Here is a 24257-nt window from a genome sequence, read left to right as displayed (position 1 = left end):
GATTTTATTTTTGTCAGAAAAAAATATATTAAGTTTAACGTTTTTCAAAAAACATTTAAAAAATTTAAAACTATAGTTACTTTTTACCAAACAAAAACTAGTTGATCAAAAAATCAGCTAAAAATTTTGCTACAAACATTAATTTAATACACATTTCTACAACACATTACCTTACAAAATGATTTGGTTTATTTTGAATAAGAAATTGGAGGAAAAATTCAAAACAATTAAAATGGGTCGGTCTTTTTATGGGTAGTATTTTATGGGCAGAATTGCTGCAATCAATTCTGCCCATAATTTGATGTGATGTCATTAAGTATGGTCACTTGGTCATTAAGACGTCACTGGTGGCAGAAGATTTAAACGAGTCTTATTCGCAATTTAGTAAGCATTAGTTCTGTTGAATGCAGTTTCATACTTTAATTAAATTTTGTAAAACCATGTTGTGTTTTACAATACGGTTAGCAAAACTTCACTAGTATAGTTAAGTGATGGACAAGTATTTTACTTCTAACCTGATTAAATGAGCTTAGAGACAATTTGTGATGATTGCAAAACAAATAAAATTACCAAAATGTTTCAGACGGCATATCTGAAAAAGTAATGTATATTTGAAAAATAATTTTTTTTTTTCTAAAATTACTTACGAGGACCTTTTTATTAATTTTGGAAAAGTTTTAATACTTTTTTAGATATGGCTAAAGTTAGTTTTAAAATACAGTAACTTTGGATTAAATTTTTTGGTTAAATACTATTTCTATTATCATAATCTTATATATTAGACCTAGAGGATAGTTTATTATTTTTTTATTTATACACTACTTTTTGAGATATGGCCTTTAAACATTTTTTTAAACAATTTAAACTGGCATGTACTTTAAAAAAATTAAAGACTCATTCTTTGAAACATAGTATTAATTTAATAATAAGTATATTTTCTATTACTATAGAAAAATCTTACAATCCAGGCAAATAACTTCATAATAAACTTGTGTCAGGATTGTTCTAATACTTTACATAATTAGAATGTAAATGAAACCAATTGGTTTGATTTTTACGTGAGCTTTTTTTTTACAAATACAAATAGTTAGTGAAAAAAAACTTTGTAAACAAAATTCTATAGTTCGATTTAAGTAATTTATGTAACTTTAGAAAAAATAAAAACTATTTTAGCTTTTTGAGTTCTAAATAAGTAAACTCGTACAAAGTCATCTGTAAGAGCTTAATCATTGACATAAACTTACTGAATTTATTAAAAAAATTGAATTATTTTAAACTTATTATCCTCTACTTAATTTGACCATAGTAAAAACTGTTTTCAAGAACATTATACAATACAAGGGTTTAAATAATTGGACTTTCTTTAGAAAAAGCTTATTCGAATTAATTACTTATTTATGTAGGTTAAGTTAATGTATATTTAAAATAAAATAAATTAAGTGATGTAAATAAAAATAGCGAAAATATAAACAAAAATATTCAAATAAAAACCAGTAAAGAATAAAAAATACATACAAAATTTATTTAAGATACACTGAAAAAAGTACGCTTATCAAAAAAAAAACTTCTTTAAAAATAAACAAAAAGTAGTCTGGTATACTTTTAATATAAACATTTACTTTAAAAAAACAAAAACAATCAGGAAAAACATTTAAATAGACGGAGGATTGTATTGCTGTATAACATTAGAAAAAATTAAAATCGAAAAAATATAATAAATCTTGCAAATATTTTATTAGTTTTGCATGATTTATAAACAATTAGTTTTTAATTTATCACACAAAATATATCGACAATATGGCAAAAGAGTGGTAAGAAAAATTTGTAAAAATATTTTCTAAATTAACAAAAGTGTTAGCACAAAAAAGTCACCAAGTTTTAATTAAATAAAAAAAGTTTTCTGCTCTTCACAGAAAAAATTTTGAAAATACAAAAGTTTGTCCTATGTTAAAAAAAAAAGATAAGCAATTAATGTAACAAATATAAACTGCTAAATACTTTAATCATAAACCTGCATTCAACTTATTATATTACAAGCTATCATAAACTTAACGCATATACTATAAAGTTAAAAAAAGTAAAAAATAAATACTGCCTCTAATTATTGTTCATATATAGGCTTAATTCTAGTTACAACATAAAGTTTAATAACAGATAATAAATAACAAAAATTTTAAGTATAATTAAACTTAAACACAATCAGCTTTTAATTCAAGAGCGTTTAAAATTTATTTAATTTATGATTATCATTTGTTTTAATATTACAAAACAGCTAAATACTATTTACATTTTAAGATTTGTTAAATTTTTAAATAAAATAAAAATTTCTAAACAAAACTGCTCTTATAAGAATCTCTTCAACTTTTCTAGTACAATTTCTATGATTATTTTTGTTTATGTTACACCATATGTAAAGAGGTGTCTTCGTTATTTTTTGGTTCTTGATATTGTTTGTGCTTTTTATCAAACAAATTCTTCAAAGACCAGTTAGATTTTTCACTTTTTCTGAGGTATATCTTCCATAATTCGGATACTACTAATACACTTGAAGATATTGCAATTAAGAACAGTATGTCTGTTTGAAAGAATAATTTTAAAACACAAATTAAAACAAACAACAAACAGTTTTGTATATGTTTTAATAATTGCTTTGGTGTTATTTTAAAAACACTTAGCTTTATTAGTCATAAAGAAAACATACTAGTAATACTTTTAGGTAACTTTTAATTTGCAGGTTTTTAAACTTTTAGTTTGAAAAACAATGTTTAAGCGAAATTAAATGTTTAGTAACTAATATATTAGTAATTTCAATTTATAGTATCTTGGTGCATATCAATTAATGTTTTTTTTAAGTAAAACTTTAAATTTTTATCAATATTCTAAAAACAAAAATTTCAACGAGTTTACTATACTTGTAAGTAACAAATCAATAAAACCAAATTAATTTAACTGAATAAATATTTTATTTTAAAACAACCTTGTAACGAAAGTGATTCAGTTTGAAAAACAGCTTGTAATGGCGGGAAATATATCACAAGCAATTGACCAATGAGAGAAGCGCCCACAGCGAATAGGAACACGTTATTGGCTGTCAGTCCTATTTCTAACACTGACTTCGTCTGTTGGTTAATAAATGTTTTAGTGAACTTTGTTGAAGACAAAGTCCTATTGAGTTTCTTTACAATTGTTTCATTAGTAAGTTTGTTGGTTTTATAAGTTCGTTTTATCAAAGAAGTAAATGATTGTAAAAAATGTAAATTCAATTTTTTATGGTAGACAAGTAACATGTTCTTAAATTAAATAAAGTAACGAGTAGTTAAATACTACTTCATTCTTTTGTTATAAAAAAATGTCAAACTAATTTAATTAATATATATCTTTAATATCACGAGTTTCTGTATAGTATAAAGCTATTTGTTTTAATGAAGATTTAGTAAATTAAAGACATAAAACAAAACTAACTTGAGATCTGCAAGATAACGCATTGAACATGTCGAACAAAACGAAGCAAGTGAAAGTCATAGTTGTGTCTCTTGGTGTTATTATATTGTCTCTTAACTGTAAAATAATTAAATATATATAATAATTAAACAAGTGAATATCATTGTTGTGTTTCTTGGTGTTATTATATTGTCTCTTAACTGTAAAATAATTAAATATATATAATAATTAAACAAGTAAATATCATTGTTTCTTGGTGTTATTATATTGTCTCTTAATTGTAAAATAATTAAATATATATAATAATTAAACAAGTAAATATCATTGTTGTGTTTCTTGGTGTTATTATATTGTCTCTTAATTGTAAAATAATTAAATATATATAATAATTAAACAAGTAAATATCATTGTTGTGTTTCTTGGTGTTATTATATTGTCTCTTAACTGTAAAATAATTAAATATATATAATAATTAAACAAGTAAATATCATTGTTGTGTTTCTTGGTGTTATTATATTGTCTCTTAACGTAAAATAATTAAATATATATAATAATTAAACAAGTAAATATCATTGTTGTGTTTCTTGGTGTTATTATATTGTCTCTTAACTGTAAAATAATTAAATATATATAATAATTAAACAAGTAAATATCATTGTTTCTTGGTGTTATTATATTGTCTCTTAATTGTAAAATAATTAAATATATATAATAATTAAACAAGTAAATATCATTGTTGTGTTTCTTGGTGTTATTATATTGTCTCTTAACTGTAAAATAATTAAATATATATAATAATTAAACAAGTAAATATCATTGTTGTTTGGTGTTATTATATTGTCTCTTAACTGTAAAACAATTAAATATATATAATAATTAAACAAGTAAATATCATTGTTGTGTTTCTTGGTGTTATTATATTGTCTCTTAACTGTAAAATAATTAAATATATATAATAATTAAACAAGTAAATATCATTGTTGTGTTTCTTGGTGTTATTATATTGTCTCTTAACTGTAAAATAATTAAATATATATAATAATTAAACAAGTAAATATCATTGTTGTTTGGTGTTATTATATTGTCTCTTAACTGTAAAATAATTAAACATATATAATAATTAAACAAGTAAACATCATTGTTGTTTGGTGTTATTATATTGTCTCTTAACTGTAAAATAATTAAATATATATAATAATTAAACAAGTAAATATCATTGTTGTGTTTCTTGGTGTTATTATATTGTCTCTTAACTGTAAAATAATTAAATATATATAATAATTAAACAAGTGAATATCATTGTTGTGTTTCTTGGTGTTATTATATTGTCTCTTAACTGTAAAATAATTAAATATATATAATAATTAAACAAGTAAATATCATTGTTGTGTTTCTTGGTGTTATTATATTGTCTGTTAACTGTAAAATAATTAAATATATATAATAATTAAACAAGTAAATATCATTGTTGTTTGGTGTTATTATATTGTCTCTTAACTGTAAAATAATTAAATATATATAATAATTAAACAAGTAAATATCATTGTTGTGTTTCTTGGTGTTATTATATTGTCTCTTAAATGTAAAATAATAAAATATATATAATAATTAAACAAGTAAATATCATTGTTGTTTGGTGTTATTATATTGTCTCTTGTAAAATAATTAAATATATATAATAATTAAACAAGTAAACATCATTGTTGTTTGGTGTTATTATATTGTCTCTTAACTGTAAAATAATTAAATATATATAATAATTAAACAAGTAAATATCATTGTTGTTTGGTGTTATTATATTGTCTCTTGTAAAACAATTAAATATATATAATAATTAAACAAGTAAACATCATTGTTGTTTGGTGTTATTATATTGTCTCTTAACTGTAAAATAATTAAATATATATAATAATTAAACAAGTAAATAACATTATTGTGTTTCTTGGTGTTATTATATTGTCTCTTAACTGTAAAATAATTAAATATATATAATAATTAAACAAGTAAATATCATTGTTGTTTGGTGTTATTATACTGTCTCTTAACTGTAAAATAATTAAATATATATAATAATTAAACAAGTAAATATCATTGTTGTGTTTCTTGGTGTTATTATATTGTCTATTAACTGTAAAATAATTAAATATATATAATAATTAAACAAGTAAATATCATTGTTTCTTGGTGTTATTATATTGTCTCTTAACTGTAAAATAATTAAATATATATAATAATTAAACAAGTAAATATCATTGTTGTGTTTCTTGGTGTTATTATATTGTCTCTTAACTGTAAAATAATTAAATATATATAATAATTAAACAAGTAAATATCATTGTTGTGTTTCTTGGTGTTATTATATTGTCTCTTAACTGTAAAATAATTAAATATATATAATAATTAAACAAGTAAATATCATTGTTGTGTTTCTTGGTGTTATTATATTGTCTCTTGTAAAATAATAAAATATATATAATAATTAAACAAGTAAATGTCATTGTTGTTTGGTGTTATTATATTGTCTCTTGTAATATAATTAAATATATATAATAATTAAACAAGTAAATATCATTGTTGTGTTTCTTGGTGTTATTATATTGTCTCTTAACTGTAAAATAATTAAATATATATAATAATTAAACAAGTAAATATCATTGTTGTTTTCTTGGTGTTATTATATTGTCTCTTAACTGTAAAATAATTAAATATATATAATAATTAAACAAGTAAATATCATTGTTGTTTGGTGTTATTTTATTGTCTCTTAACTGTAAAATAATTAAATATATATAACAATTAAACAAGTAAATATCATTGTTGTGTTTCTTGGTGTTATTATATTGTCTGTTAACTGTAAAATAATTAAATATATATAATAATTAAACAAGTAAATATCATTGTTGTTTGGTGTTATTATATTGTCTCTTAACTGTAAAATAATTAAATATATATAATAATTAAACAAGTAAATATCATTGTTGTGTTTCTTGGTGTTATTATATTGTCTCTTAACTGTAAAATAATTAAATATATATAATAATTAAACAAGTAAATATCATTGTTGTTTGGTGTTATTATATTGTCTCTTAACTGTAAAATAATTAAATATATATAATAATTAAACAAGTAAATATCATTGTTGTGTTTCTTGGTGTCATTATATTGTCTCTTAACTGTAAAATAATTAAATATATATAATAATTTAACAAGTAAATATCATTGTGGTGTTTCTTGGTGTTATTATATTGTCTCTTAACTGTAAAATAATTAAATATATATAATAATTAAACAAGTAAATATCATTGTTGTGTTTCTTGGTGTTATTATATTGTCTCTTAACTGTAAAATAATTAAATATATATAAAAATTAAACAAGTAAATATCATTGTTGTGTTGGTGTTATTATATTGTCTCTTAACTGTAAAATAATTAAATATATATAATAATTAAACAAGTAAATATCATTGTTGTTTGGTGTTATTATACTGTCTCTTAACTGTAAAATAATTAAATATATATAATAATTAAACAAGTAAATATCATTGTTGTGTTTCTTGGTGTTATTATATTGTCTCTTAACTGTAAAATAATTAAATATATATAATAATTAAACAAGTAAATATCATTGTTGTTTGGTGTTATTATATTGTCTCTTAACTGTAAAATAATTAAATATATATAACAATTAAACAAGTAAATATCATTGTTGTTTGGTGTTATTATATTGTCTCTTAACTGTAAAATAATTAAATATATATAATAATTAAACAAGTAAATATAATTGTTGTGTTTCTTGGTGTTATTATATTGTCTCTTAACTGTAAAATAATTAAATATATATAATAATTAAACAAGTAAATTGTTGTGTTTCTTGGTGTTATTATATTGTCTCTTAACTGTAAAATAATTAAATATATATAATAATTAAATAAGTAAATATCATTGTTGTGTTTCTTGGTGTTATTATATTGTCTCTTAACTGTAAAATAATTAAATATATATAATAATTAAACAAGTAAATATCATTGTTGTTTGGTGTTATTATATTGTCTCTTAACTGTAAAATAATTAAATATATATAATAATTAAACAAGTAAATATCATAGTTGTTTGGTGTTATTATATTGTCTCTTAACTGTAAAACAATTAAATATATATAATAATTAAACAAGTGAATATCATTGTTGTGTTTCTTGGTGTTATTATATTGTCTCTTGACTGTAAAATAATTAAATATATATAATAATTAAACAAGTAAATATCATTGTTGTTTGGTGTTATTATATTGTCTCTTAACTGTAAAATAATTAAATATATATAATAATTAAACAAGTGAATATCATTGTTGTGTTTCCTGGTGTTATTATATTGTCTCTTAACTGTAAAATATTAAATATATATAATAATTAAACAAGTGAATATCATTGTTGTGTTTCCTGGTGTTATTATATTGTCTCTTAACTGTAAAATATTAAATATATATAATAATTAAACAAGTAAATATCATTGTTGTGTTTCTTGGTGTTATTGTATTGTCTCTTGTAAAATAATTAAATATATATAATAATTAAACAGGTAAATATCATTGTTGTGTTTCTTGGTGTTATTATATTGTCTCTTAACTGTAAAATAATTAAATATATATAATAATTAAACAAGTAAATATCATTGTTGTGTTTCTTGGTGTTATTATATTGTCTCTTAATTGTAAAATAATTAAATATATATAATAATTAAACAAGTGAATATCATTGTTGTGTTTCTTGGTGTTATTATATTGTCTCTTAACTGTAAAATAATTAAATATATATAGTAATTAAACAAGTAAATATCATTGTTGTGTTTCTTGGTGTTATTATATTGTCTCTTGACTGTAAAATAATTAAATATATATAATAATTAAACAAGTAAATATCATTGTTGTGTTTCTTGGTGTTATTATATTGTCTCTTAACTGTAAAATATTAAATATATATAATAATTAAACAAGTGAATATCATTGTTGTGTTTCTTGGTGTTATTATATTGTCTCTTAACTGTAAAATAATTAAATATATATAATAATTAAACAAGTAAATATCATTGTTGTGTTTCTTGGTGTTATTATATTGTCTCTTAACTGTAAAATAATTAAATATATATAATAATTAAATAAGTAAATATCATTGTTTCTTGGTGTTATTACATTGTCTCTTAACTGTAAAATAATTAAATATATATAATAATTAAACAAGTAAATATCATTGTTGTGTTTCTTGGTGTTATTATATTGTCTCTTGACTGTAAAATAATTAAATATATATAATAATTAAACAAGTAAATATCATTGTTGTGTTTCTTGGTGTTATTATATTGTCTCTTAACTGTAAAATAATTAAATATATATAATAATTAAATAAGTAAATATCATTGTTTCTTGGTGTTATTACATTGTCTCTTAACTGTAAAATAATTAAATATATATAATAATTAAACAAGTAAATATCATTGTTGTGTTTCTTGGTGTTATTATATTGTCTCTTGACTGTAAAATAATTAAATATATATAATAATTAAACAAGTAAATATCATTGTTGTGTTTCTTGGTGTTATTATATTGTCTCTTAACTGTAAAATAATTAAATATATATAATAATTAAATAAGTAAATATCATTGTTGTGTTTCTTGGTGTTATTATATTGTCTCTTAACTGTAAAATAATTAAATATATATAATAATTAAATAAGTAAATATCATTGTTTCTTGGTGTTATTACATTGTCTCTTAACTGTAAAATAATTAAATATATATAATAATTAAACAAGTAAATATCATTGTTGTGTTTCTTGGTGTTATTATATTGTCTCTTGACTGTAAAATAATTAAATATATATAATAATTAAACAAGTAAATATCATTGTTGTGTTTCTTGGTGTTATTATATTGTCTCTTAACTGTAAAATAATTAAATATATATAATAATTAAACAAGTGAATATCATTGTTGTGTTTCTTGGTGTTATTATATTGTCTCTTAACTGTAAAATAATTAAATATATATAGTAATTAAACAAGTAAATATCATTGTTGTTTGGTGTTATTATATTGTCTCTTAACTGTAAAATAATTAAATATATATAATAATTAAACAAGTAAATATCATTGTTGTGTTTCTTGGTGTTATTATATTGTCTCTTAACTGTAAAATAATTAAATATATATAATAATTAAATAAGTAAATATCATTGTTGTGTTTCTTGGTGTTATTATATTGTCTCTTAACTGTAAAATAATTAAATATATATAATAATTAAACAAGTGAATATCATTGTTGTGTTTCTTGGTGTTATTATATTGTCTCTTAACTGTAAAATAATTAAATATATATAATAATTAAACAAGTAAATATCATTGTTGTTTGGTGTTATTATACTGTCTCTTAACTGTAAAATAATTAAATATATATAATAATTAAACAAGTAAATATCATTGTTGTGTTTCTTGGTGTTATTATATTGTCTCTTAACTGTAAAATAATTAAATATATATAATAATTAAACAAGTAAATAACATTATTGTGTTTCTTGGTGTTATTATATTGTCTCTTAACTGTAAAATAATTAAATATATATAATAATTAAACAAGTAAATATCATTGTTGTTTGGTGTTATTATACTGTCTCTTAACTGTAAAATAATTAAATATATATAATAATTAAACAAGTAAATATCATTGTTGTGTTTCTTGGTGTTATTATATTGTCTCTTAACTGTAAAATAATTAAATATATATAATAATTAAACAAGTAAATATCATTGTTGTGTTTCTTGGTGTTATTGTATTGTCTCTTAACTGTAAAATAATTAAATATATATAATAATTAAACAAGTGAATATCATTGTTGTTTGGTGTTATTATATTGTCTCTTAACTGTAAAATAATTAAATATATATAATAATTAAACAAGTAAATATCGTTGTTGTGTTTCTTGGTGTTATTGTATTGTCTCTTAACTGTAAAATAATTAAATATATAATAATTAAACACGTAAATATCATTGTTGTGTTTCTTGGTGTTATTATATTGTCTCTTAACTGTAAAATAATTAAATATATATAATAATTAAACAAGTAAATATCATTGTTGTGTTTATTGGTGTTATTATACTGTCTCTTAACTGTAAAATAATTAAATATATATAATAATTAAACAAGTAAATTGTTGTGTTTCTTGGTGTTATTATATTGTCTCTTAACTGTAAAATAATTAAATATATATAATAATTAAACAGGTAAATATCATTGTTGTGTTTCTTGGTGTTATTATATTGTCTCTTGTAAAATAATTAAATATATATAATAATTAAACAAGTAAATATCATTGTTGTTTGGTGTTATTATATTGTCTCTTAACTGTAAAATAATTAAATATATATAACAATTAAACAAGTAAATATCATTGTTGTCTTTCTTGGTGTTATTATATTGTCTCTTAACTGTAAAATAATTATATATATATAATAATTAAACAAGTGAATATCATTGTTGTTTGGTGTTATTATATTGTCTCTTAACTGTAAAATAATTAAATATATATAATAATTAAACAAGTGAATATAATTGTTGTGTTTCTTGGTGTTATTATATTGTCTCTTAACTGTAAAATAATTAAATATATATAATAATTAAACAAGTAAATGTCATTGTTGAGTCTCTAGCTGTATATTAATCAAAACTATTAAGCATATAAAAAATTAAACACCTAAAAATTTTAACAAATCGTTACCTTGTGTCTATTCTGTAAATAAAGATAGTACTGTAAAAGCTATTAACTAGCTACTTATCAATATTTAACCTTTTTTTAATATTGCAACCCTTTTCTATAAGAACTAAATGTGAAGAAGAAAATTAAAAAAATATTTTTTTCAAACTTAAAATATTTACTATTCTACTAATTCAAATAACTACTTTTATGTTTAATAATCAAAGTGAGTACTAATACAATAAAATTCGACCAACTAAACACAATATATAATAAAATAAAATAATAAAAAACTAACCTCTCTCCAAAACACATACATAGTGCCGAGCACGATTGTAGCTGCAGATATGATGACTCTCATTATCAACTGTGACGTCACTATTGGATCTTTCACACGTCTCGGTGGTCTTCTGATGACGTCTTTGTCGACTGGTTCAACTCCCAAACTGAAAATTATTTCAAATAAGTTTTATTGTTAAGGAAACGTTTCATTGTTATGATGAATTTCTATGTAAATATTCAAATTACAATATTCTGGTAACATATTAATTAAATTGCGATGAAGTTATATACAGATTTATAAAACAATAACAAAAACATATTGCTGAGAATTGTGCAAACGACAATCAATAGATTAGTTTTTAAATTGCAATACTCTTTACTAGTTTTGATATGAAAACATATTATTGTGTAGGCCGGGATATCTTGTATAAATCAAATGTTATCTTAATAGGTTAGAGCAGGATTTATCAATATTGCACTTTTAGGGGCGTTTTTAGCTATCAGGGGAGCTAATTAGTAAGGGTAAACTATTGGTAAAGAGGGCTAATGAATGGAAACGATTATTTCTTAAATTTCTGTGCCTAGGAAAGGAGTTTGGGAAGCCCTGGTCTAGACTAACCTGGTTTAAGATACCTACTGCTAATAAAAATCTAATACTTTTGTGTATAGAAGTTTAATATTTCAGATAACGTGAAAAATACATCTGAAAAGTTTCAATAAAAAATTAAACAACCTTTGGGCCGGCGGTCCATCCATGATAATATTTATCCACAAAATTTGCATGGCGTTTAGTGGATTCGGATATTTGAACAATGTTGAAATTGCTATCAGTGATAATGCTGCTATACTCCTGTAATAAAATTATTGTCATGATATAAAATAAAACTTTAAAAGTAGATCACAATATTGTTCAATAAAAACTTTTAACATTTTAATTTAAAATTTAAACATTTTTTGTTAGGAAACTAATATAATATATTAGACAGTATTTGTTAGAAAAACACAATTTAAACTTGCGAGTATTTTACAAATTATTAATAAAATTATAAATGTTTATATAAATAACTAACGTGCTGAGTTGAAAACTGACAAAATTTCTGATGTTATAAAATATTCCTTTTCCTTCCTCTATAGCTTTCCTGTTAAATAAATATTAAAATATAAGTTTGTAATAAATAATATATCTTTGTATCGTTTGTTTTGATCAATTAATTTTGTTTTGATATTTATTTTATTTATGATACATTTATTTTAATTTGCTTGTCAAACACGAGTGTAAACATAAAACTATAAAAACTTAATTAAAAAATTTTAATTTAAAACTCATGGAGTTCATCAACTTCTAAAATAAATAAATAAATTAAGTGGTAATGAATTACATTTTGTTTACTAATAATATAAATCAATCATTAGACAGTACAGATACAAAAGAAGCTTAAACATGTATTTTAGATTACTTTGTAGAAAAAATAAAATTTACAGTGAATAAAAGGTTTGTAACAAATTGTGTAGTTCAAACTCGCTTTGTAATATAACAACTATACGAATTTTAAGTACAACATAACATAATAAATAATCAAACATAATAGCAGGTAGATCATTTGATACAATTTACAAAAAGTTATAAATAAATTAAAATAATACTAAATAAATGTACTAATATCAGTTACAATATAATAAATAAATATACAAACATAATGTTAGGTAGATCAAATAATATTAGTTACAAAATATAATAAACAAACAAACATGATACTAGAAATATCAAATAATATTAGTTACAAACAAACATAATTCTATATAGATCAAACAATATTAGTTACAAACTAGTATAACAAACAAACAAACATAATACTAGACAGATCGTCATCAACAAGAATCATATCGGCTGCTTCTTTACAGACGTCTGTTCCTGTGATACCCATCGCGATACCAACATCTGATTTCCTCAGGGCTGCTGCATCGTTTACACCGTCACCTGTCATCGCTACAATGAGGGATTGTTGTTGCAGCGCCTGTTGTAAAATATTTAGTTGTTCTATCATAACTGTCGTGCGTTTTTATCTACATATTTTAAAATAACTCATTTCATAGGTTCTAAAAATGCAAATAAACTCAACAACTTTAATAAAACTTTTTGTGAGTATGTCTTAAACAAACTACTATTCAATACTTGAAATTACAACCAATCAACCTTAACAATTTTCAATTTGTGTCTTGGTGATGCTCTGTAGAACACATTGACGTCGTTGATGTCGGCAGCTAGTTCGTGGACCTTCAAATTTTCAACCTGGGCTCCACTCATCGCTTTCCCTCCTTGCGAGTATATTCCCAATCTGGTTGCTGTGTAGGGGTTTTTATTTTGAAAACACGTTTTACCTTGCTACCAATAAATTCAAGAGGCATTGCTTTTAATAAACAAAGTAAACTATCAAGAAAATTTAAACTTTTAAATCACAGTTAAAGTACATTACACAACTGAACTCGAAAAACATAAAAATGATAGAAAAACGATATGGTTCTTAAAATATCTACCTCGATATAGTGCTAATATACACTAAATATAATTCTTATAACAAACCGATACTGATAGCGGTCTCTTGGGCGTCTCCAGTGATCATTTTGACGGTGACGTTTGCGCTGGATAATATTTTAACCGCTTGGTGGATTCCCTCCCTCGGCGGGTCCATGATGCCCATGAGACCGAGGAACGTCAGATCCCCAATCTGGTCTCCCTTCGCGAAACCCAGCACTGTTGGAATGTATTGCTTAAATTTTGTGTAAGTTCTAAGAAAGTAATATTTCTTTGGTAAACTCCAGTACTGAGAATACAATATTTAGTTTAATTTGATATTTTTTCGGTGAACTGTAATACTAAGAGTTTAAAATTTTACTGTAATGATAAAACTATTAACTTTCATGAAGGTCTAGCTCAGAGTCACCCAAAGTCGACCACATAGCCTCCTTGGGGACCATTTTAGAAATTTAGGGGGTTTGTGACTAGTAAAGGGCCCATAATAACTTGGAAGTAACACTAGATGTTATGGAGTTGATGATAAAATAAAAATAAAAATTCTTAGCGTACTTAAGGGTAGTTTTGAAACTTACACTAGAAAAAACGGGAAAATTTTTAAACTTACATTTTGTATTCTTGGTTTTCTTGATAAGAGAAAAAAAAAAAGGCTTTAGGGCTATTTAAGGTTAGCTTTGTAGGAAGGTACATTAGATGTTCCGGAAAAAATTGAATTTTATAATAGACCAGGGCTTCCTAAAGTTGACATTTTAATAGTTAAAAAAGGTCTTAAAGTAGTTTTTTGAAAATGTTATCGAGGGGGCCATTGTTTTTTAATTTCTTCAAAGAATGCAAACTCTGGTCTAGCTAATTATTTAATGCATTAAATTACATACTAACTAGTTTGCACCGTAACAGTACACTTGTACAGTTTTGTTTAATTTCAATTTGCAAAGCATACATTACAGTGATTTAATTTACTATGCGATATAACAATTTATATTTTCCAACAAACTGCTGTACAAATTTATTTCAGTTAACACTTAAAACAATTCTGAAATAATAAATAAAATTCTAAACCAACCTCTAAGACCACTGCTACCCATATAAATTTATTTAGTTAATATTTAAACATATATTTTTACCTCTAAGACCACTGCTACCCATATAAGTTTATTTAGTTAATATTTAAACATATATTTTTACCTCTAAGACCACTGCTACCCATATAAATTTATTTAGTTAATATTTAAATATATATTTTTACCTCTAAGACCACTGCTACCCATATATTGTGCTTCTAACAACATTTTGCTTCTGAATGTGTTATCAAGGGGCATGTTAACTAATTTATTATTTTCTTTATTCATAGTTTGATAAGTCGAACATTGTTGCATTACTCGTTCAATTGCTCCCTTCATGTGAATTTCGTGAATTTGTTCCTGTGAAAATATATACATTGTATTTGTTCCTGTGAAATTATATACATTGTAATTGTTCATGTGAAGTTATATACATTGTATTTTCATGTGAAGTTATATACATTGTATTTATTCCTGTGAAGTCAATTACATTGAATTTGTTCCTGTGAAATTTTATGTAAATAAAAGTTAATTATTACTTTTGTTCCTGTGAAATTTCTTGTAAGTAGTATTTAATTATTGTATTTGTTCCTGTGAAATTTCTTGTAAATAAAATTCAATTATTGTATTTTTCCCTGTGAAATTTATTGTAAGTAGTACTTAATTATTGGATTTGTTCCTGTGAAATTTCTTGTAAGTAGTACTCAATTATTGTATTTGTTCCTGTAAAATTTCTTGTAAATAAAATTTAATTATTTTATTTGTGATATTGCTTGAAATAGTATTTATAGATTGGTTCTGTTCATAACAAATGTATAACTTAAAACAATATCACAAAGAATTTGCATAAAATATTTAATTTTTAAAAGTACTAAGTTTTATGCTTATTAAGTCAAGTATATTTCACTGTAGACATTATTTTGTTGTTACTTTTTTTCTTTTATAATAGCTTGCTAATTGATGCATATTTTTAATTTCAAGTTTAAGTTCTTTTTAAAGATAAGACTATTATGGTATGACTGTTTAATTTAAATTCATTTATTATCTTTGATATATTAATTTATCAATTTTGATAAATATATAATTAGATATCAACAAAATAAATAAACAAACTGATTCATTTTGATCGTAACAGGTAACAGTCATATATTTTTTGTCATGTGTGAAAGCATCCTCGTTTATTCGTACCAACCCGCCTCGATAAACGTCCAAATTTAACTGGATAAAATATATATTATTAGTTGGAGGATAATCTGCTTATCTTATAAAAGCAGTAAAACCACTAAAGTTATTAATAATCCTTTAAAGAGATCTTTGAGGCGTATAAAAAAAGCTTTAACAAAATTAATAATATTAAAGTATAAAGTTCTAGATACACTTAATAGAATAAGAAATAGTTTCAACTCTAAGTTTTAAATAACGTGCTTTATAAATAAAAATATCAACAACAAAACAGACTTTAGATCCCAGTTTAACAAGGGCCCCCTCTGTAGGTTGACCAATTAATGTTTCTCCATTTATCTTGGCATTATTACAAGCTACCCCAGTCTGTAAAATATTTATTTAAATTAAATTAATGTTTCTCCATTTATTTTGGCGTTATTACAAGCCACTCCAGTCTGTATAAAAATATTTATTTAATTAAATTAATGTTTCTCCATTTATCTTGGCATTATTACAAGCTACCCCAGTCTGTAAAATATTTATTTAAATTAAATTAATGTTTCTCCATTTATTTTGGCGTTATTACAAGCTACACCAGTCTGTAAAATATTTATTTAAATTAAATTAATGTTTCTCCATTTATTTTGGCGTTATTACAAGCTACTACAGTCTGTATAATAATATTTATTTTTATTAAACTTAATAACGCCAAATTATTAATATTTGTTTTATTTATTACAACAAAGTAGACCAGCAACGTAGAATTTAACAAAAAACTTACCTATTAATTACATATATTCTAATATTTTCTCTTTAAACATATTACAACAGCCGTGACTAGATTCTTAATTTAAAGTTAAAACTACCTTGTAATTAAAATGTTAAATTTGTAAGTTTCTGTATTTTGCAAGTATAGATATAAAAAGATCAAATAATTTTATAAATATAAAGTTTATTATATTAACCATTTACCTGACCAACTTGATATTTATTATTTATTTGAACTATCACTCTTGCAGTTCGAGAATTATGATTTATTATTTTTTTCCATAATTTTAAAAATGGGCGATTTTTGATATCAGGGGATAATAAGTTAGTAGGTAATTAAAAAGTAAAGGACAATATTTTATAAGGTGAACAATTTGTTTTTAATTTATACAAAGTGATCGTTTATAATAATATTAAGTTTTAGAAAACTTAAAATTTATTCTATCAATCTGATGCATATCAGGATTATTTTAAATTTAAATTTTAAACTAACTCTAAATCTGGATAATTTTTCTCAGTTTCTAATTTTTCATAAATAAATAATATAATTATTATAATTTTAATTAATTAAAACTAATTCTAGCAATTTGATAAATGTCTGGATAATTTTCCTCACTTGCTAATTTTTCATAAATAAATAATATAATTATTATAATTTTAATTAATTAAAACTAACTCTAGCAATTTGATAAATGTCCGGATAATATTCTTAAGCTGCTAATTTTTCATAAATAAATAATATAAGTATTATAATTTTAGTTAATTCAAACTAACTCTAGCAATTTGATAAATGTCCGGATAATATTCTTAAGCTGCTAATTTTTCATAAATAAATAATATAAGTATTATAATTTTAACTAATTCAAACTAACTCTAGCAATTTGATAAATGTCCGGATAATTTTCCACAATTGCTAATTTTTCATAAATAAATAATATAAATATTATAATTTTAATTAATTCAAACTAACTCTAGCAATTTGATAAACATCTGGATAATTTTCTACAATTGCTAATTTTTCATAAATAAATAATATAAGTATTATAATTTTAATTAATTAAAATTAACTTTAGCAATTTGATAAACATCTGGACAATTTTCCTAAGTTTCTAATTTTTCATAAATAAATAATATAAGTATTATATTTTTAACTAATTCAAACTAACTCTAGCAATTTGATAAGTATCTGGATAATTTTCCACAGTTGCTAGTTTTTCATAAATAAAAAATATAATTATTATAATTTTAATTAATTTAAACTAACTCTAGCAATTTGATAAATGTCCGGATAATTTTCCATAGTTGCTAATTTTTCATAAATAAATAATATAATTATTATAATTTTAATTAATTTAAACTAACTCTAGCAATTTGATAAATATCTGGATAATTTTCCACAGTTGCTAATTTTTCATAAATAAATAATATAAGTATTTTATTTCTAATTAATTTAAACTAACTCTAGCAATTTGATAAATATCTGGATAATTTTCTTAAGTTGCTAATTTTTCATAAATAAATAATAAAAGTATTATAATTTTAGTTAATTTAAACTAACTCTAGCAATTTGGTAAATATCTGGATAATTTTCCACAGTTGCTAATTTTTCATAAATAAATAATATAAGTATTATAATTTTAACTAATTTAAACTAACTCTAGAAATTTGATAAATATCCGGATAATTTTCCTCAATTGCTAATTTTTCATAAATAAATAATATAAGTATTATAATTTTAATTAGTTTAAACTAACTCTAGAAATTTGATAAATATCCGGATAATTTTCTTAAGTTGCTAATTTTTCATAAATAAATAATATAATTATTATAATTTTAACTATTTTAAACTAACTCTAGCAATTTGATAAATATCTGGATAATTTTCTTAAGTTGCTAATTTTTCATAAATAAATAATATAAGTATTATAATTTTAATTAATTTAAACTTACTCTAGCAATTTGATAAATATCTGGATAATTTTCCACAGTTGCTAATTTTTCATAAATAAATATTATAAGTATTTTAATTTAATTAATAAAAACTAACTCTAGCAATTTGATAAATGTCCGGATAATTTTCCTCAGTTGCTAATTTCTCACCAACATAAACTTTACCATCATCATCGAAATAACCAACCCCGCTTACCTTAATAAAAATTATCAAAATAATTAAATAATATAAAATAAGTGTCTACTAGTACCTTAACACTTCGGAAAATAATTAATAATATGAATAAAGTTATAAATTTAATTTACAAAAATAACTAAAAACTAACTTTTTATAAAAATTTGACACTTAGAAACTAATGTTTTCAAATTTAGTCTTTTTTTTACAGTTTAGCATATTTAAGAGTTTGCATATTTACAATCCATAAAATAAGTGTTAGGTGATAAAGTTTTTTTTATGATTTTTATTTAAAACAGATTTAAGTAATATACTTATGTCTGAAGTATTCTGTATGTTAATTACAAAAACAAACACATCAAAAATGTTAGTAACTATATTACAAATGAATAAAAAATATTCAACTATTTTTTGGTTAGTATATGATAAAAGAACAATATTAAAACATTAAAAAATTATCAATATACTTAAATTACAAAAGTTTATGAAATTTTAAAGCCTATAAATTTATAAAAACTAATTATAGTTAAGCTAGAATAGACTAAAAACTACTAAATATAAAATCAATAGCTCACTCAAAAAAAGTTTTTAAGTAGGCCATGATTGAATAACTATTATAAACTATTATACTTTTTTGAAATCTAATCACGAGTAAATATCAAAACAAAAATTGTAAATAAAACATTTAACTAGTTAATACATTTATGTATAAAAGTATTACAACAAACAATAGGTGATATTAAAATGTTGCAAGCTTTAATCTATTTAATATAAAAGTTATGAACAAACCATGGCATTTGTACCAGCTGAAGTATACAATCTAGTTACTGTCATTTCATTTTTTGTTAATGTTCCTGTTTTGTCTGAACATATCACATTGACACAACCTGTTATAATAATATATTAATATATTTTTATCTTTAAATGTGTTTTTACTATTTTTTTGTTAAAGTTCCAGTTTTGTCTGAACATATCACATTCACACAACCTGTTATAATAATATTTTAATATATTTTTATCTTTAAATGTGTTTTTACTAATTTTTTGTTAAAGTTCCTGTTTTGTCTGAACATATCACATTGACACAACCTGTTATAATAATATACAGTTAATATTTATCTTTAAATGTGTTTTTACTAATTTTTTGTTAAAGTTCAGTTTTATCTGAACATATCACATTTACACAACCTGTTTATATAAGATACAATATATATATTTTTTAACTATTCTTTTATTAATGTTCCATTTTTATCTGAACATATAACATTAACTTAACTTGTAATAACTGCAAAACATATATGAATAAAATACTATAACTAGTTTTATTTGATGTTTTAATGTTTAAAAATATTTTACTAATATAATCAAACACATGTGTCTAATGTAACATTATTTAGTTAAAGTATTAGTTTTATTACAACAAATTACTTATGTACATATGCTATTACTTAATGTTTTTTTAACTGTTTTTCAGTCTGATAACTGTTAATGATTGAAAATCTAAAAAAAACTTAATAAGTAAAAATTTTAAAACACTACTGTTTGCTATAAAACTTGTTCAACACAATTTAAATGTAATTATTTATAAACTATTACGCGTACAAAAGAATTTATTTCATATACCACAAAAAATTACATCAATCAAAACATTATGTCTATCGAAAGTAGATTGTTTTAAAATAGATCAAAAGAAATATGTGCACGTGGAAATGAACGTAAAAATATTGATCAGTACTAAGAACTGTTTACGAGAGTTTTATTTAACTTTAAAGTGTGTTTTTATCTTGGCCAATTCGTTTTTAAACAAAATTTTTATCAAAAATTTAAACAATTTACTTCTTTTTACAATGTTGATAAAACTTGGAAAATAATTTACATTTTAGTTCAAGGATACTAGTAAAAAAAGTAAACTACAAAAGATACTTTTAAAATTGTAGAACGATTCACGTTAAAAAAAATAAATTCAAGAAAAAATCAAATTATTTCAACTACAACAAAAATAAAAAATATTATATATGTAACAAACCTAATGCTTCAACGATAGGCAACTTTTTGACAATAGTGTTCTTTCTGGCCATTCTAATACTTCCTAACGCTAATGTTACAGTCACAACTATTGGTAACCCTTCAGGTATGGCTGCCACTGCTAAACTGTAAACATTTATAATTTCATGTTGTTATAAATGCGTTTAAATATTAAGCTGTATAAACTTCTTAAAATTCTATAAGTTACCAGTCATCATAAATACTAAGTTCTTAACTTTTTCGTTATAAAAAAATTGTTTAAAACTATTTCATTAGTAAATGTCTTAGTACATATTTAAACTATCGATTTAAGCATATAAACAAAATCCACAAGTTATTTAAGATAACATTTTTGTGAAAAATTTAATATAAATTTTTTATGTTACATGAGTTATTTTCAATATACTTCTTTTAAATACATTATTAACAAATATGAGTTTCATAATAGTACTATGTATATTTACTCACTATACACCAATCTATTACTTATTAATATTATTTATGACTATGTTCTAACCTTACACCAATGGTCATCATATCAAGAAACTGTCTACCTTGGAACCATCCCAATAATACTATTACACCTAAAAAACATAAAAAATATATAATAACTTGTACTAAAAAAAACAGAATTCAGATATAAATTTATATTATTTTAAACCAACTCAATAACACTATTACACCTGAAAAATATTTGAAATATATATAAATATTATTATTTGAACTCAATAAAACCGGGGAAAAATCATTTACATAAAAACTAGAAAGTTATGTTTGAAATATAAAGGTAGTAATTCTACTAATTCTATATACAAGTTAATAAAAGAAATATTTTCAAAAATTGTGTGAGATACTTGTGCAATTTTATTTACCAATAACAAGAATTCGAAATTATAAATACTCTATATAATAATACAACAAATTAAATAAAATTATTTATGAAATTCATACTACAGTACAACGTAAATTCTTAATTGTATATTACTAGCCAACTTCTTTATTACATACAAATCATTTATGCTTAAAAGACAATTTTTTGAAGCTTTAATGAAACTTATAGAACAAAAATGAGTTAACCTAGTTATTTAAGTATAAAATTTCATGATTAATAAACCACTAATGTTTGTTAGTATTTGTTACTAACAACAACTATAGAAATATAGAACAAAAATTCGTAGAACTAACCAAAAGTAATTTTAAAGACCAAAAAAAAAAACTACATAGCAACAAACAACTTACCGATGATTACCATGGAAACGTAGGACAAAAATTCCCCAAGTTGGTCCATGGAGGTTTGAAGAGGGGCTTTTGGGGGGTCCTCATCTTGCATCATCTTGAAAACTTCCCCGAATTGAGAATTGACCCCCGTTGATATTACTATTCCCTATAAAATATTTTTTTTTTAACAAAAACTTTTCCAAATTTACTCCAGTTTTTGTTACTGTTCACCAAAAATTAAAACAAAATTCGCTGGTTAAAAAGAATGATAGTTTGATAAATTCCTAACTCAATACCGTATAACCTGTATTTCCTTAGAAAAAATTCAAGTTGATGGTTAAAAGTTTGTTATTTTAATAAATATTCTATTTGTAAGTATTCTCAGAAAACCTCAACTATTTACAGCCAATTTAAAAATTTCACTGACAGATGTTTTTTTTTTGTTTTCCAATTTAACCGCCTGATTAAGTTGTTGTAATTAATAAATAAATACAACTTACTTTTCCATTTCCACTACACACAGATGTACCCATGTAACAGACATTATTAATTTTCTTCTCATCATTATTATTACCACTTTTATTTAAAACTTGTGTTTCTTTTCTCATGGGTTCTGTCTCACCAGTGAAGCTCGATTCATCTACCAACAGGTTTACTGCCTGAAATTATTTAATTTAATTTATAAATTAACGTTTTAAATGAACAATGTTGTACAACTAATTAGTATCTTAATAACAAGTAAAACTCTATCTACCTACTAACAGGTTTACCCCCTGTTGTAAAAATTATACTTGTTAAAATAAAAATATAGTTGTAAAAATGTTAGGTAGTTATTATACAGTTAGGTAGTTGGTTAAGAGTGTAAGTATTTATCATATGTATTTTTTAATATACAATTAAGAGCGTCTGTTAGGAATTAATTTAAATGCTTGTGTACTTTCCTAACGCAATCTTGCTGAATTTGGTACCATAAAAAACTATGGAAAGTTTTATAACTTCAATTATTAGTTTGTTCATAAAATATATATAAATAAAATAAGTTGACTACTTAACTTAATAATTTTCTACACAGCCCACTTGAAGGGCTTTTAAATAATTTAATAGTAAAATGAGATTTTTAAAATTCCAAAACATATGTTCATACAGATAAAAAAGATTGTCTTTAATCTTCAGCTGGTTCAATTTAAAAAAAATTGGTAAACAGAGATCCAAAAGTTATACAAAAAACAATATGACGTAAGAATTGAATATTGTACATAACAAATATTCGATGCAAAAATTGATCTTCCATCTAACTAAACAAACAACTAAAATTCACAAAAATTACAGTTAAAGAGCAATAAAATACTTTAAAATTTATTGTATATTAGAGGAGCTTTTTCATACATTTAAGTGTTCAGTTAAATATGAAAGTATTACTTGTAACATCAAACAATATGTCTTAAAAATTTTCTAATACAATTAAAAATTATTTTATAGAATTTTTTAGAGTGTTAAATAGTTTGTTGTTATTTTAGTTTTAACTTTAAAAAATAATTATAAGCTAATAAGACATTTATATCAAAGTTTTAACACAGCTTTAAATTAAGATATATTTAAAAGAAATATTAATGTCCTGGAAACGACATTAAACTGTTCTGGTGTATGACTCGATAGCTAAAATGTTTTTTGTACACCAGGTCCTTGGACCAAACATTTTGAGTGTAATTTGTCGTTCAATAAACAATACTAATAAAAATTTACAAAAATTATATAGTTTATATTATCAAAATATAAGCTCGTCGTTTATACTTAAAAAGGTAATTTATTAATAAATGTTTTTAAATACCTAATTTTTTTTTCTTACGTTGCGCTTAAACTAGCTATACAACATTTTCTTAATGAAAAATTTGATGTTAA

At 22.2% G+C, this 24257-nt stretch overlaps 1 protein-coding gene across 1 annotated transcript in view; it reads right to left on the bottom strand.

Moving 5' to 3' along the window:
- Positions 1–2102: 2102 nt before the first annotated feature.
- The window catches only part of LOC145841083 (calcium-transporting ATPase type 2C member 1-like), a 38889-nt gene continuing 16734 nt past the window's right edge, over positions 2103–24257 (bottom strand). Inside the window, exons 7-24 of the mRNA XM_082948451.1 lie at positions 22859–23017; positions 22380–22524; positions 21658–21724; positions 21142–21266; positions 19905–20002; positions 19038–19136; positions 16517–16606; positions 16172–16276; positions 15244–15418; positions 14046–14216; positions 13659–13807; positions 13313–13479; positions 12535–12603; positions 12198–12314; positions 11481–11628; positions 3463–3558; positions 2978–3119; positions 2103–2575 (exon numbers count right to left, since the gene is read on the bottom strand). Coding sequence (XP_082804577.1) covers positions 2400–2575; positions 2978–3119; positions 3463–3558; positions 11481–11628; positions 12198–12314; positions 12535–12603; positions 13313–13479; positions 13659–13807; positions 14046–14216; positions 15244–15418; positions 16172–16276; positions 16517–16606; positions 19038–19136; positions 19905–20002; positions 21142–21266; positions 21658–21724; positions 22380–22524; positions 22859–23017 — 2298 coding nt within the window. The 3' untranslated portion in view covers positions 2103–2399. The remainder of the gene's footprint in view (positions 2576–2977; positions 3120–3462; positions 3559–11480; positions 11629–12197; positions 12315–12534; positions 12604–13312; positions 13480–13658; positions 13808–14045; positions 14217–15243; positions 15419–16171; positions 16277–16516; positions 16607–19037; positions 19137–19904; positions 20003–21141; positions 21267–21657; positions 21725–22379; positions 22525–22858; positions 23018–24257) is intronic.

The sequence above is a fragment of the Thalia democratica genome, chromosome 7 (genome assembly GCF_965202585.1).
Source record: "Thalia democratica chromosome 7, ktThaDemo2.hap1.1, whole genome shotgun sequence".
Classification (NCBI taxonomy): Eukaryota; Metazoa; Chordata; class Thaliacea; order Salpida; family Salpidae; genus Thalia; species Thalia democratica.
The sequence above is the reverse complement of the archived record's forward strand: the minus strand, read 5'-3'. Positions and strand labels throughout refer to the sequence as shown.